General features: G+C 41.5%; 1 protein-coding gene across 1 annotated transcript in view; it reads right to left on the minus strand.

Moving 5' to 3' along the window:
• The window catches only part of ANKFY1 (ankyrin repeat and FYVE domain containing 1), a 54,474-nt gene extending 38,157 nt beyond the window's left edge, over positions 1-16,317 (minus strand). The window contains exons 1-3 of the mRNA XM_032786966.2: positions 16,240-16,317; positions 4,424-4,616; positions 1,835-1,953 (exon numbers count right to left, since the gene is read on the minus strand). Coding sequence (XP_032642857.1) covers positions 1,835-1,953; positions 4,424-4,616; positions 16,240-16,249 — 322 coding nt within the window. The 5' untranslated portion in view covers positions 16,250-16,317. The remainder of the gene's footprint in view (positions 1-1,834; positions 1,954-4,423; positions 4,617-16,239) is intronic.
• Positions 16,318-16,960: the final 643 nt, after the last annotated feature.

The raw sequence follows: 16,960 nt of genomic DNA on the forward strand, positions 1-16,960 counted from the left end.
GCATGTGAAACTAGTCTCAAATCTAAACAGTTGGGTGCAGTCTGTCCGTCCATCTGTCTCACTCTCAGACTAACAGATACAGTAGCTGATCCAGTTTCCGGTGAAATGGTCATGATGCTTATTACGACTATGTACAATTGACACAGAACAGTTTTAATAAAGATTACTCTGTCCAGAGGGAAATGCTTCCTTTTACTACAGTCCTAACTTGAGTGAGTGTTAATGATAACTGGATATTCAGTATTTGCATGGTACAAGTCTTGAAATGACGATATAGAACTGCTATTCTTTACTCTGTGACTAAATTCAGGATTTCCCAATAAGTGTTAATGCAAGTTATCCTAACACTTTGCATCAGGAGCGTTGTAATGCTAGCACTAAAGGTTATCACAACCCGAGGTACAGTACCTGGCATGAAGAGCACTTCATGTAATATATCTAACCTATTTCTTGGGCTGTTTGGATGGCAGGAAGGCGCAGGAACTTTTCTGAATCAAAGCTTCTGCAAAGATGATTTGCTATGGGTTGCTTCTTCCCAAAACGTAGCTTGTGTCTAGGATTCATGATCCATCAAAGGCTTTCATAGCAGTGCCGGAAGTTTAGTCTTGCAGGCTGACAAGCCATACTTTAAAGTTTCCATCCCTTTCCATCTGCAAGTTGCTCTTGCTCAAAGCATAAAAATTATCTTTTCCTCCATTAAATCAGGTTAAGGTCAAGTTATCCTATTAAGAGGCGCACAAACTTCTCGCCAGCCAGCAGGGATCACCATGCCAACAGAACAGAGGAACTATGTACAATCCCTGAACTAAGATACTAGTTTTACCAGATAAGACTAGTTCAATAGATATAGTATCATTCTAGTCACTTCATCAACTCATGCACTTTTTGAAATGGACACTCTCCAACCTTCCCTTAAGTTTCTGTCCTCTACAGAGTTTAATCAAAGTTTTCATCTAGTTAGTAAGCTAGAAGTTAAGAAAACTACTTACTCAGCCCAGCACTGAATATGGAGCACTTTTCATCATGAAAAAGCTACATTTAAGAAAGCTTGATTGTACTCGTGTTGCTGAAAAGTGGTTGCATGCAACACTGTCACTGAGCAGCACAAAGGCAGTCAAACAAGTTTCTAGTGTTATGATCAAACTACTAAAAAATCTGATCAATATTAGTTCTTCAGATAGTAGAGGAAACAAAGGAGCAAGTTTTCAATGTCCACTTTCTCAGAGTTACTATAAATAGCACCCATCACTGTACGAGCACCTGAAATGAAAAGCCTGCTGTATCCAGCATAAAACTCAGAAATGTTCTTGTGAATAACAATTTGTGATTACTCCCTTTTGACCAGAACTAGAGAGAGAGTGCTTCTCAGAGAAAATTCACAAGCCATTTGGGTTCAACAGTAGGAGCTGGTTTTGCAGCCTGGGTAAGCTATTTGACCATAGGTCTCTAAAGATGATGTGCCAGGGCACATTTTCTCAAAGATATCAAGCACGCTAGATTCACAGAACAAGACTTAAAGCAAAGGAGTAATCTGGCTCTTTCCGAAAGCTTCGTTTTTTACACTATGTTTAATTCCCTATTAAGGAAGTGAGTGAACCACACCACACACTTACCTTCCACATTATTAAAATGGACAGGGTGGGTTACTGATTTAACTAACATTAAATTTGCAAACCTGTTACCATGTTACAGAAACAGTCCAAGCTTCATAATTAATGGAAAACTCTGTCGTCAGAGTAGTATTCTAAATGATGAGATGTAACCTTTTCCCGAAGGGCCCTTTCATTAGTTGTTCCAAAGACATTCAAAGCATCACCGACAAGCAGCAACTAACCTGACAGATCCAGTTCCTCAGTTGATGCTAGGTTGGCTAGACTCCAAGTCTCACTGCGGGCTGCCAACACAAATTTGTGAGCTCTGATGTGCTTGTCCCCAACCTTTATCTTCAGATCACTGATAGAAGAAAAAGCACATATATTATATATATATATATATATATATACACACACACACACACACACATATATATACACACACACACACACACACACACACAATCCTCTGTGCTTAGGCACTTATGGACTGTCTTTACATCGTAGATATTTGTGACAGATGCATTTAAGCACCTAAATTTAGGCTGAATTATTTACTATAGGTAGAAGCCGCTTGCATTAATATATTAATGCAAAATGGTAGGTTCATTCTTTCAACGAGTTAAGTAAGGTATTTAAGAGTAACCCAACTTATTGCCACAAGGAAAATGCAAGCTAAGCCCTGTGATTAACATTCATTAAAAAAAAAATCCAGTAAGCAGTTCATACGGCACAGACCAAAATGAATAATTGATGAGATGGGGAGCGTGGAGACCCAAGATTCAGCCCAGAGAATACCATGTTGCAGTCAGCCACACAGGGTTTCAAGGAAGATTACTGAAAGAACTATAAAAGAAGTATATTTGACAGAGCAGTCAAACTGTATGAAAGCAAAAACCCAGAAATACCCCATTTCCAGTACAGCTGCTGTCAGGGAACACCCATCCCATATGGATCATTCTTAGTTAGATCATTCTTTTTATTCAGAAACAGTACACAGACTGATCATTTTCTGCATCTAACATTCTATAGGTAAGGTGTTATGTTCTTCAACATGTTGGATTTTTCATCCATTTGTTCCTGCTAACAAAAGCAATATACTTTAACCTTCATCATCACTACTCCGTACCCCACCCAAAACCTAACAAAGCCTTTCTTGGGAATTCAAATGCTTATTTCCAAAAGAAAGCATTTCTTTTTGGGTCTAACATTTGGACCACTATGCTATTCCTAAAAAAGAAGCAGCTATGAAATCCTCAACACTCAAAGCAGAGCAGATCTAGGTTCCGATTCTTTTTTGTGTATCAATGCTTTCACACAAACTTCCGGCTACCACACTTGATTAAATTTATACAATATGCATGGCAAGATAGAAGTTAAAAAAATTTAAATCCAATTTGCCAAGTAATATTTATTATACTAGTTCCCTGAACAGATTAATTTTTCCTGACCCTTGTGTATGCTTTTGAGAGGTGGTAGTGTTTTGTGTTTTTGTTTAAGACAATCAACTGCTTACTTGATTAAGTCAAAATTGCCTGGCTCAAAGTTTTCAGTGCACAGTGTTAGATTATTAAGAGCTTTCCTTAACACATACACCATAGTCCATTTTCCATACTGTACTTAAATCTGTACTAGCAAATACAGTGTAAATACAATCTTTTCTTAGAAGTGGTACATACCACTGTCCTACATTTTATTACCCGGATGGCCAGAACACAGTCAGCTTGGAATCAGATTTCCTGCACACTGGCAAAAGAGGAAATATAGAACCTATTCTGGCCCTATCCTTTTAGGAAGCGACCGACTTCCACTCAGATTAATAGAAAATGATGCTTTTTTTTTTTTTTTGATGTATTAGCATATTTCACCCAAACCTAGGGTCTTCCACTTCAATACCTGCTTACTCCTACTCAGAAGGAGTTGAGCTTTTGCACGTGTCCTTAAAACTTTAAAATCTGTATAATCACTGCATCATCGTAAATAAGTAGCAGCAAAATGTTGCTATTGCTTTGTTTTATGTAGGGAAACAACATTCCCTGGAAGTCAATTTCCACATGAAATATGACTAATGCAAAAATGAACGAGGGGAGCCAGAAGAGGTGTTCCAAGAACAAAGCCTGAAAGATGGAACAAGGCATAGATTTTATCCTCCAAGCTCTGTTTCAATTCCAATAACTTCAGAAATAGTACGAAAGTCTAGCTCTACAGTATGTTGCCATTACAAACAGTGAACAAGAAATGCTCTTTCAGGATCATCCATCTCTCAGATAAAGGACTGTCTACAAAGTGCCAGCGAAGCGCACTAGAGGGAAGTGATTTGTAAAGCACTCTAATTGTCCCATGTAAATCCAGCTGGCCCCGTCTAAAAAGGTTCACATTAACAATAAGATTAGGTAACATTTACAGAGGGCCAGACGACACCAGCAGGGTGTGTGTGTGGGGGGGGGGGGGGGGGAGTAGTTGGAGCGCACCACATTAGGGCCCTTTACAAATCACACTCTTCTTGCATTGCTAAGCCATGTAGACAAGCCTAAAGAGATGGTTGGTTTTAAGAACACTTTTTTGTAAAAATAATCAGGTGTTACCTGATTAAAATAAGACACCAGCATCAGACTTCACACAGTAAGCTCCCCGTTAAGTTATACTTAAGCATACCATGTTTGAAGAGAACTGGTTGATTACATTTGACAGGCTGATACTATACTCAATTTTAACCAAATACACAATGAAGGACAGACCCTCCTTTTAGAGCTCAGAATCTGAAATAGCTACTGAGGAAAACATTTATAGTTTCATCAATATTGCTTCTATTCCCAAGATGCATTTCTTACCTATACTGTTCCTGCTCATAAAGCTCAGCTACAATGGTGAGAAGTCGACTGATGAAAGAGTCACTGGCATTCTCTTTGTTCGACTGGGCAGCCAACAGAGTACATCTCCTTTCTGTATCAGCTAGCTTCTTCTGTAGCTTTACATACTCCTGGCGGAGAAGCATTAAGTGCTTCTCCAACTTGGCCACCTCCTCTGCAAAACAGACAAATACGCAATTCAGTTGAAAGGCTGAACAAGCCTTGATACACTTCTTGGCAATTCTGTGAATATCTTCTACCCCAAATTTTACCATTTATATTTCAGCAAATCTGTTGCCCTTAATTTGGTCACTAGCATTATCTATTTGCCCAGTCACACCCTGTCCCTTAAAGCGAACACCTAGAGTGTTATATCAGCTTAATAGGAACACTTTCCAAACTGATAGTTAAATAATTTAAACACTAATTAGACAAATCCTCAGATCAACAAGCTTCCAAAAAAAACAAAACAAAACATCTTTTACAGACAAAGCAAAAGCAGATACTTGGAATTTTTGAAAATTTGATGCTTTGTGGAGCACTGGGATTAGTACAAACTCAGTTTGATCACTTCTCCCATACTGGCGATTGGTGGTTCAAACCTTCCCCTTGTCTCCCCCGCAAAAGCCAAAGATCTAGATGTTTCTACTGCAGTCACCAGGATATCAGACTTACAAAGGCTCAACAGTACCTCTCTCTTCGGAATCCCACATCAATCATGTTCAGAGATTATTGCACAAAAACGTAAGTCACTAAAGGATGCATATATTTCACTTAAACACTTCTCCAGTGTTATCACCACCTAATGGCCTAGAAACAGAGGGCCAAAATTTTGATCCCTGCCTGGTAGCTATTATATTAAACTTAATAGAAGTCCCATCTCAGCCAGTGCAAAATATTGTTGTTAGATTGTGAAAGAGCCTATATCCAGAAAGTTTCTAGCTAAAGCTATTTTTGTTTAAATGGAATTTTAGGACAGTGTATGTAGTTTCTGGAATTAAAGACGACTACTATGCATCTTCCCTATCTGGACAGAGCACTAGCAAAGACATCATATACCAAATATAAAAAAACAAATGTCACAATCCATCCCATACTGGCAGGGGAAGATTAGATGTCCCAGGTCTTCTCTAATTATAGTTTAAGATGCTCCAAAAGCATTTCACTCAGTTTGCATGGACAAATATGTAGATATTAACACTTAGGTACAACTATTCTAAATAGCTTTTAACAAGAGTACCATGGCTTGAACAGTCCCCATGATCTTTGTGCTAAAGATAATGTTCCTTTTTTATGAACTAAAGGACAGGTGGGTCACCTGTTAATGAACCTGGGCCAACTTTAGGAAGTTTCCTTCAAACACACTAGCTTATCTTTTGGAGGTGGTAAGGCAGGTCACCACTGAAATAACTTGACTATTCTGCTTTCCTGCTTTGTAGATGCTAGATAGATACTCTTATCTTTTCAACCTTACCTTCACCTTGTCAACCAAAGACTAACTTTCACATGGTAAGTGAGAGAAAGTAATCTAAAGGCAGACTTGAAAAAAAAAAAAATCAAGTCTAAAGAGCCCTACTGTGTGTTACATAGAGAAAATAGTGCAAGTTCCATGAAATAGTCTCAAGTGACTTAAACCTAGAAGAGATGCAAGACTTAATGTTCTGTACAGTTGGGTAAATAGTCATGACAAGTGACTTGCCCAAAGTCACACGCAAGCATGAATTTGAGTTCTGTTTCCCCGAGTTACTGTCTCCGATCACTAGACCAGGGGTTCTCAGACTGGGGGTTGGGACCCTTCAGGAGGTCATGAGGTCATTACATGGGGGTTGCAAGCTGTCAACTTCCACCCCAAACCCCACTTGCCTCCAGCATTTATAATAGTGTTAAATATATTTTAAAACATGTGTTTTATTTGTTGGGGGGGAGGGGGTGTCGCACTTAGGGGCTTGTGATGCGAAAGGGGTCGCCAGTAAAACAAGTTTGAGACCCACTGCACTAGAAAAATTTTATATCAATTTTCTTGGAGAAGTTTCCGAAATGCCATTTTCTCTTCTAATATGCAGATCTCTTACATGGAAAGCAGAAGTCTCCTAATAGAATCCATGGAAAGAACTCAAGAGCTACCCTGACACTATAAAGGATACTACAAGACAGTTTGCTCTGCTTGGATTTTATTTTAACATGATGAGGTGAGGATGTTTACAGGGATGGCTTTGTTCTAGAAAGTACATCATGCGCTATTCCAAGAAAAAAAAAAAAAAGTCTTGAATTTCCATTGCCTTGTCACTCTGCGGTAAGACAGTGCCTATCAGTCACGTCCAAGAGCTTTACAGCTCTTATTTGCCTTAGCAAGGATGTACGCTTAGCTTTGAAAGTTGATTTTGTGCAATGCCAATGCACAACTAAACCAGCACCCACAGAGAAATGCACAACTTTCTTTTAAAGCATAAATATATAGAACCATCTAGCAGACCAAAGATTTCTACCAAACATACATCTCGTATTATTTTTGTTAAGGCCCTTAGGCTTTGTTCTAGGTGCTACAGTAATCATGGACCAGGAACCCACTGTGCTAGGGGATGTACACACAACACAAGATGATACCTGGTATCAAAGCTGTCTTGTAAAGGTCAGCATCAATCATAGCATCCTAGGCTAAACAAAGTTTTTGGTCACTCCACTGTATCTTCTTACCTGAAGTCTCCATGCCATTGACCAGCTAAAGGCCAACATCTGTACATTATGAGATGAAATTGTTTCCAGGATCAATTTGGGCCACTCTCATTTTAGTTAATAATCTGTATGGACTTTTGAAGTGATAAGGATCAAGTATCTCCATCATTCTACTATAATCCAGACCAATAAGACAAGAACTTTCCCAATAAGGTACATGCATACCACTCCATCTTTTGAGGATATACAGCATATTTCCCATTGCATAAATGCCAAAAAAACTGTTATAAATGGATTTAAGCAAAGCTTGTAGAAGTACTAATATTCTTTAGAAGAGGGGGAGTCACACCCAGAGGTGCCAAATGTTTTCAACCTAGAAGAAAAGAGGAATTCACTTTTACTCTGTCCCTTACAACCAAGGGTCCCCTTGTACTGATAATGGACAATTAGCATCAAGAGAAAGTGAGTTTTGGAAATACTGTTTAATCAAGTGTTTGAGTTATCACTACAAGCAGTGATCAATAGAACTGAATTCTATTATGTAGTATTTACACCTGGACAGAAGGGAACTGAGCTGAGCACTCGAGACTCTTGCAAGACAGGGCTTTTCGGGCAAATCATCTCCCTATCTAGTTTGACTGCAGATAGAATGCATCATTTAGAGATCATGCCAACATTCAGTCTTTGCCCAGGGACTGTGACTAATGCTACTTTAAGAGTTATTTAAACAGGACATAACCTTTCATCCAGTAAGGCAATTGGTTACATCAGTGCTTTGCCATGAAGAGTAACAAAATGTAAGCCACAGTGCAGGCTTGTTGGGGCACTGCCAAGTGTAGCTATGCAATTACAACTAGGAAGAGCTGAGAAAGGTTTGTAGCTGTAACTAAAAGCCTTTTAGTGCTCACTATCACTGGTTTTACAAAGTACAGTACAAGTTTAAGTGTCTCCTACGTAACAAACAATATCCTTCTTTAGAGAATCATAACAAGGAAAGTCCATTTCACAAAGCAGGCAGGAAGTTACTTACGTTGCTGTACTTAGATATGTTAGCTATTTTACTTCGTTAGTTATCATCAGTGGATCTTCCTTTGTTTTGTTGACGTAGATTGAACTACAATGTATTAAGGCCTTTCAGAACGCTGCAACCTACACTTACATCCTCAAGGATGTATCATTAAGAACAAGCTTCCAGCCTTTTTTGGACCATCTCTATACATAATTCATAAGCAAGCAATTTCTCTGTTACCAGAAACATGGATATATTGTCTGTTACTAGATGGAAATAGTAAAATTATCAATAATTCACAAAAGGTGACAGTGTTCAATAGTATTTCTCTGTTCTGTATTTTGGGGGAAGCATATGGACAGTTAATGTTGATTTTCAATACGTCTTGGAACACTGGGAAAGTTCCAGAAGACTAGAATAAAGCTGATGTGACAAAATTTAAAAAGGGTAAAAAGGATTACTAACTTCATATCTTTTTTGATATTAGAAGTTTGGCTGACAAAGATAATAGTGTTACAGTAACACAGACTTATGTAAGGCATTTGACTTGGTACTGCATGATACTGGTTAAAAACTAAAGATAAAATTAACATGGCACACATACATAGATTAAAAGCTGGCTAATGGATAGATCTCAAAAGGTAGTTGTAAATGGGGACTCAAACAGGTGTTTCTAGTGGGGTCCTGCAATCATCAGTTCTTGCCCTACACTATTTAAAGATTTTATTAATCATCTTGAGAAAAAACAATCATTGATAAAGTTAGCAGATAACAAAATGAGAGGAGTAGTAAATAGCAAAGATGACAGATCTCTTATCCAGACCAATCTGAATCCCTTGGTAATCTGGGCACAAGCCAACAATATGCATTTTAAATACTGCTAAACAAAGTGTCTACATCTAGGGACAAAGAACGTAGGCCATATTTACGGGATAAGTGACTTTAATCCTGGAAAGCATGACTCTGAAAAAGATCTTGGGGGCATGGCTGATAGTCAGCTGAACATGAACTGCTGGTGTGACTCTGCAGCCAAAAGGTCTAATGGAATCCTTGGATGGATAAACAAGGGAATCTCAAATAGCAGTAAAGGTTATTTTCCCTCTGGATTTGGCCTGGCAACCACAGCTGGAATACAGTGTCCACACTGAAGAAGGAGGGAGATAAGGACTTCCATTTAGAGGAGAGCCATGAGAATGATTCAAGGATTAGAAAACATGCCCTACAGTGATAAACTAAATGGATTGGGCTCCTGGAGCCTAATAAAGAGAAGCTTAAGGGGTGACTTTCTTACAGTCTATAAATAGCTACATGGGGAACAAATATTTAACAATGTAGTCTCTTCAGTCTAGCAGAGGAAGATGTAACACGATCCAATGGCTGGAAGTTGAAGTTTGACAAATACAGATTAGAAAATAAAGGCATAATTTTTTTACAGTGTAATAGCCATTGGAACAACATACTGTACTAATGGTCATGGTTGAGTCCCCATCACAGACCATTTTAAAATCAAGATTGAATGCTTTTGTAAAAGATCTGCAGTAGGAATTCTTTGGGGTAATTTCTATGGCCTATGTTATATAGGAGATCAGACCAGATGATCACAAGGGTCCCTTCAGCTTTGGAATCTACTGATACTGACACTTCCACAGGCAACAAGGGACCTATTAATTACCTCAAGTACAAGACAGCAGAATTCAGAATTAGATAGGAAGCAATGTATATCAGTCATTTTAGGTCCGTTAAAAAAATAACGGACATTAGTTTCTACAGTAGTCATATTAGGAGCAAGAAAAGATTAAACCTGAAGTATTAAAAAGCAAGAGTACAAACAAGAGTTTTCCTAAATATCTGACACCTCATAGCACATTCTATTGATAACTCCTTGCACCATGAGGTAAGTTTCAAAAACAGTACACACAGTTAACAGCCCTTCTATTTTTCCAAGCATGGCCCAAACTTTTAAAAAGGGCAAAGATGGACACAGAAGCCAAGAACCTTTTCACATCCTGTTGGACAGATTTCTCTGGCCTTGGGAAAGTCATTTATTCTATCTCAACTTCATCACCTGTAAACTGAAACACTTATTGACAAACATGTCTAACTGACTAATAGATGTTTGCAGAACCATTTTGAGAAGGAGTGCTTACGCAGAACTGATAAATGAAATTGTTTTTAATTGTTCACTTTATTAATGTAAGTTCTGTTCACCCTTTACTACACTTGCCTGCTTTGTAACTTCTGTTCACTGTTTGATTTTGTATTTCATATGACTTGGCATTGTGCCTCTCTCATACAACTTTGTATTAGAAAATTGGTAGAAAACTTTATATCAAATGTTATAGCCCCTAAGGATAGTATAGTTAAAGTGAAAGAAACATGTGCCTTTTTGCTAGAAGTAGAATAAGATCTCCCCCCCACCCCCTCTGTAATCAATTGCCCCATTGACTGAATGAGGTGTGAATGAGTGAGGCTTGGAAGACACCCACCTCCAGACAGCTACAACAGTTAAAGAGGGAATGGGAGCCAGAACAAAAGACAATACAACTTGTCAAGTGGGCCCAATAAAGAAGAGCAGACATATTGACGACCTCAGGGATTAGAAGCAAGCACCTTCTTTAGAAAACGCCCTCTTTGAGCAGCATTGGGACAACACCCAGAAAAAAAAGCAGCACAAAGCACAGACCAACGGACACAGACCCAGATTTTGAATCTGGTCTGGATTTGCATAAGAGGGAAGCTGCTATAAATACGAGGTGTCTTGCAGAAGGACCCCGGGTCTCGTCTTGTCACCATCGGAGCATCGATCCGGATCAGCAAAAGCCTGGCTCCACCCCTCCCCCATCTAACTCACCTGGCCAGTGCAGTTAAGAGGAGCAACTAGTTGGTAACAACAGCAAGACGGAGAGTGAGTGAGTGTGTGTGTGTGTGAATGCATGACTGTAATATATCATATGCATATGATCAGGTATTAATTAATACCTGTATTACTAATAAGTGTGGCGTTTTGCCTTAATCCCCCTGAAAAGATCCCGTATAGTACTTTGAGTACAACACTTAAGCATTAAGTTGCTACTATTAACTACAAACACAACCTCATGTGAAAACCAAACCATCTCCAACTAGTGTGGTATGTTTACAACAGGTGAGGACTTCTAGATACAATAATCAAAATTTCATCTTCATTCTCTCCTACCTGAATCTCTTAAAATCAACCTCAGAGACAGATTGAGCTTGGATAAGTATCCAATACAAGAAGAAGAGACCGCCATAACAAAAACAGTTACTACTGGCAGCTTTTGAAAGGAGTCTATCAAACTACTAGCCCAAGTTAAAGACTTAAGAATGGAGATTGCCCTTTACTAGGGTCAAAGGCAACATGTTTGTTAAAAACCCACTTCCTTGCCAAGAAAGGTACTATTTACTACAGTGTTGCCCCTGAACTATGCAGGAGGGTATTCATTTTTCATATTGACATCTGGTTGATGGTCACAAGTGTCAAAGCACTCCACCTCCCAATATCTTTCTGTATCTCTCTCTCTCTCACACACACACATGAGAGTAGGAGGGATGGGGGAGAGAAATCCCAAGATTGCCCTGACCATCACCAGCAGAGGGGAAAAGCCTAACATTTGCTACTTCCTCTATCCCCCCCTTCTCCCCGTTGAATAATTTAACTGGTATTTTCATGCAGGTCAGGGCATTCCCCAATCTGTAGCAGCATGAAATTAGTAGGCTTGATACTGTCACTATTGTCCACAAGATTCTGAATAAAACCTGAAACTGACCAGAGTCTTCCTAGTCTCCCTCTGTTTGGCAGATGACTACCTGTGGCTTACACTGGTTAGTTATTTTCACACCCTAAAAGAGGGTTTGTTTTAAAACTGAAACCTTGAATTCTCATAAAACAGTTTATATCTCCTCACTCACCAGGGCCAAGAGAATTAGTCAAGCTTTGAAAAGCCACTATTTCCCATTGTTTGCTACAAATTCAGTAGAAGATCTGCACAGCAAAAGCTGGGCATTCACGTCTTATCTGGCATGCATGGGTGTGTGCACCCTGTACGTTAGTAAATGTCAGATACTGCATATTCGCAGGCATATACAGTATTAACCCTGAGTTGTACACAGTTGCTTTTAATATGAAGATGAAGCCCTGAATATCCAGCCACTAATAATAATGGCAGTCTAGAAACAAATATAAAAACTCAGAAGTTTGTCACAAAAATACTACTTTGGTCCATGTTGAGACCGCCAATTTTCAGCACATAGTTATCTCACTAGTAATTTCACAGTAAGCACATAGTAGCATTCAAAGGTTGACCGTGTCAACACTGTACATTAATTTCATTACAGCTATACATTAGTACAAAAATTCTCCACCTGATTTCCAGGATAATTGTGGAACACACTTTTATACAATTTATAGTTAATTCGCATTTTGCGGAAGCAGGACAGTCAAAGTCACAATAAGAAAGCAAGAAGAGTACCACTGAGTTCCCATAGAAAAACATTAGCTATGGTTATATGAACATGTTGATACTGTGTGTATTTCTGGCCCTTCCGTTGAAATTTAACAAAGGTTACTATGATTCTCAGACTACTCCGAGTCTGGTGTTTGGAAAATGACAATTTAAGCAAGCTTCACTTGCAAATTCTGAATGGTTCAATGTTGAAGTTGTAGACATTACAGGGAAAACTTGTTAGGAAGCTTCCACCTGGAATGTGTGAAGTCAGGAAAACTTCTATTACTCTTTGGTTTTGGAAAAAAACCAAACAGTGTAAAAAACTTGGTCAACTCAGCACTAGCTGACACATCATGTTCTTTTAAGTATGCCGGATACACAGCATGAAGCCAGAAATTAAGGAAAATTTCCAGTACAGAGTTTCAAATTACACTGGCACTCATCTGACACAGTAGGTATCACCCATGAAAGCTTATGCTCCAATACATCTGTTAGTATAAGGTGCCACAGGACTCAAAGTTGCTTTTTGCAAATCCAGACTAACATGGCTACCCCTCTGATACTGTCAAAATTCAAGTTTAAGGAATGATTACCTGTTACCACTACAATAAGAATGGCTTAGCACAACTGAGCTGAACTACGATTCAGATAGTGAGGGGAGAGGACCTAGTTGTTATCAGCCATACTAGTCATTTCTTTGAGAAGCAAGCAGGACCAAGAAATTGACTCGAGCATGGCTGAGTACGTTCTGCACCATGGCCCTTGCTTTACCTTATTATAAACTGACTGCAATCTAGTTGCCAATCACTGGCTTTGTGCTTTTGGCTCAAAGCTAAAGAGAATTCATTCATTCAGGGGGTTCTTTGAGAAGAATGGCTCTCTCCTTACTAGCGGAAGCTGGTGAGTGCAGTCTCAGCCAACAATGCAGAGCTGGCTCACTGATCCAAAACCTTGAAGAACAGAAGGGGCATTTTAGAGCCTACTGGGGACATGGTATCATAGCAGCATTCAGCAGGCAAACTAAGGAACTGCATCTTTGACAACCACTTCACCTGACTCCACGAAAGGCAGTCCTCCTGGTGACACTGGGACAAGCCTAACAAAAACTGAGGGTTGGTAGGCTGGACGCACTCAAATCAATTAAGTTCAGTTGCTGTAATAACAATTGCTTCAAAAAAAAAAAACAACACACACACACACACACACGCCTACCACTTAATTCAAACACTAAATGGGAAGTCTTAGCTGCTCCGAGACATTCCCCAGGACTAACTGGAACACAGACAATTTTAAAACACCCATATTTGTCTAAAACTGTGCTTACTTTTCTAAAGCACAAACCTCAGTTTATCAAAACTGAAGAACTACCCAAAAGAATCTTTATTTCCTGTTTACATTTAACAGCCCTTTGTACTGGATCAGTTCCCTATGTGTAGGAATACAGAATGAAAACACCAAACAAATCCCTAAATACCAACATAAGATCAATAAAACCCTTTCAAAATATTTTTAATTATTTTTGAATAAAAAGTTTCAGGATACACTATTTAAAGGTGCTCTCAAACTGGATTTTATTCAAGATAAAATTCCAAGGCTATCAGGTTATCTTTAAATACTAAAATAATGATTTAATTTTTAACTAGGCTTGCAAAAAGTGAACATTCATGTGTTCTCCGAAATGGCAAAACTAACAAGGGCTAAATTTGAAGCTACTCTACTGACTCTTATGAGACTAGATATTCTTCCAATAAAAACAGAACAACTGTGGAGTGTTGTGGCCCTAAAAGATCATAGCAAACATCTCTTTCCACAGAAGGCCTGATAAGTGATACAACAAATTCAGTAAGATTTAGTGGTGCTAACTGTACACTTTGACAGGTTTCACAGTAACAGCCATATTAGTCTCTATCCGCAGAAAGAACAGGAGTACTTCTGGCACCTTAGAGACTAACAAACCCATGAAAGCTTATGCTGAAATAAACTTTAGTCCCCAAGGTGCCACAAGTACTCCTCCTCTTTGTACATTTTTTTTGGTGCAAATGATTAATCAATTAGTTTGAAATTGGGTGCCTTTCACAGAAACATCTCACCTGTATGATGCCAGCAGCCACCACTTTAAGTTATTTGAATCTTACATCTGTGGAAGGCTTCCCAATCAGAATCTATGTTGACATCACATACCCTGATTCAGGAAAGGAGAGATGAATGCTAATCCCATCACCACCACCACCACTTCCTCCAGAAACAGAGGAAAAGAAAACCAGGGAACTGACACTATCCTATATTCCAGGAGTTGGCAACCTTCCAGCAACGGCGTGTCAAGTCTTCATATATACACTCTAATTTAAGGCTTCACATGCCAGTAATACATTTTAATGTTTTTTAGATCATCTCTCTAAGTCTATAACATATAACCAAACTACTGTTACATGTAAAGTAAACAATGTTTCCAAAACATTTCAAAAGCTTTATTTAAACTAATAAGATATGCATTTTAATTTAATTTTAGTGTGATCCTTGCCCTTGCTTTTCCTTGCTGACTTTTCCAATGTCTGGCAAGTATTTGGATACTTGAAGCTGCACACAGGCTTCTGAGTGATCAGTTAATAACCGGCTGGCAGGAGGTCAACAGCTGGAACCCCAGATTGGCAGCTGAGGTGAGTGGAGCTGGTGGCTGGTAGGTCTGAGCAGAGCGGGAAGCCTGGACCCTGTCAGGCAGGGGGCCTGCACTGGAACTCCAACTGGAAGCAAGGTGAGTGGGGCTGCGGTGGGGACCCCAGCTGGCAAGGGGCCAGCAGCTGGAACCCCAGAGCAGTAGTGGGCTAAGAGGGTCAGCCCACCCAGAGCGCCATCAAAAAAAAATCAGCTCGTGTGCCACCTTTGGCACACATGCCGTAGGTCGCCAACCCCCTGCTATATTCTCGCCTTCCTTGAGAAAAGAAAGAAACCAGGCATGCAAGGCTAGTTACCATCCAAGTTTCAGAGGAACTGACTGGGGAGAGAGCCACACCACAGTTGCCTGACACATGCAACAAATGGAAATAAGACAGAGAAAGAAACCAACCCCCCAGGACAGCTCACTGTAACAGTGAGGCAGACACACAGCAGAGAGGTTTCTAATCCCTTCCCTCCACTCCCACCCCCACTTCGGAAAGGGCTTGACTGTCCCCAAGGCACAGGAGGGGTCAGTCTCTGCCTCGCTACCAGGTTCAGGAGAAGAGCAGCTCAGCCCGACCAGGAATGAGGAGCTAGGATGCAGAGTAGGAGCTGGCAAGGCACCACCCAGACCTGTAACCGCCCCCCCGCGACCCTTACATTTTAGGGGCAGGGCAGGGGAAGGAGCCCAGCTCTCTCTCGGCTGGCGAGATGCCCCCTCCACCAGGGAAACGGGCGAGGGGGACACACACCCCCGACACGGCTGGGAAAAGCGGCCCCCCTCCGCGCTGAGGAGAGACTTCACCCCTCTGGGCTGACAGGGGACGGGGACGTCCCCGGGCCCCACAGGCTAGTGGGAGCCCACCGCGGAGGAGAAGCCGCCTCCTCTCCCCACGTGACGGCCGGGAGCGAGCAGGGCACGGGCCAGCCGCGGGGCAAGCGGCGGCAGCCCCAGCCCAGCCCCTCACCCAGGGCTTCCGCCCCCCTCCGGCTCTTACCGTCCGCCATGTTGGGTCCGGCCGCCTGCGCCTCTCGCGAGAGCCACCACGCAGGACCCTTTGGCCGAGGACTCTCGCGAGAGTGAGACTCGACCTCGCCCCCCCAGCGCGGGTCGGGAGCTACGTCTCCTGCCTGGAACCTACGGAGGGTGGGCAGGGCCGTGGCTGCCCCTTTATACAGACGGGCCCGGCCGGCGCTGCAGCGTCGCCAGGGCACGAAAGGGAGCCCCCAGGAGACACTCTCATCCCCATCCCCCCACAGGGATCCCCCGGGGCACTATCCCTATCCCCCTCCTGGGGCACTATCCGCATCACCCCCAAGGGGGACACTCCTCATACCCCTACAGGGATCCCCCGGGGCACTATCCCCATCCCTCCTACAGGGATCCCCCGGGGCACTATCCCTATCCCCCTCCCATCCCTCCTACAGGGATCCCCTGGGGCACTATCCCTATCCCCCTCCTGGGGCACTATCCCCATCACCCCCAAGGGGGGACACTCCCCATACCCCTACAGGGATCCCCCGGGGCACTATCCCCATCCCTCCTACAGGGATCCCCCGGGGCACTATCCCCATCACCCCACAGGGATCCCCCTGGGGCACTATCTCCATCACCCCACAGAGATCCCCCCAGGGCACTATCCCCATCACCCCCAAGGGGGGGACACTCCCCATACCCCTACAGGGGTCCCCCCAGGCACAATCCCCATAACTCCCAAG

The sequence above is a fragment of the Chelonoidis abingdonii genome, chromosome 20 (genome assembly GCF_003597395.2).
Source record: "Chelonoidis abingdonii isolate Lonesome George chromosome 20, CheloAbing_2.0, whole genome shotgun sequence".
Classification (NCBI taxonomy): domain Eukaryota; kingdom Metazoa; phylum Chordata; order Testudines; family Testudinidae; genus Chelonoidis; species Chelonoidis abingdonii.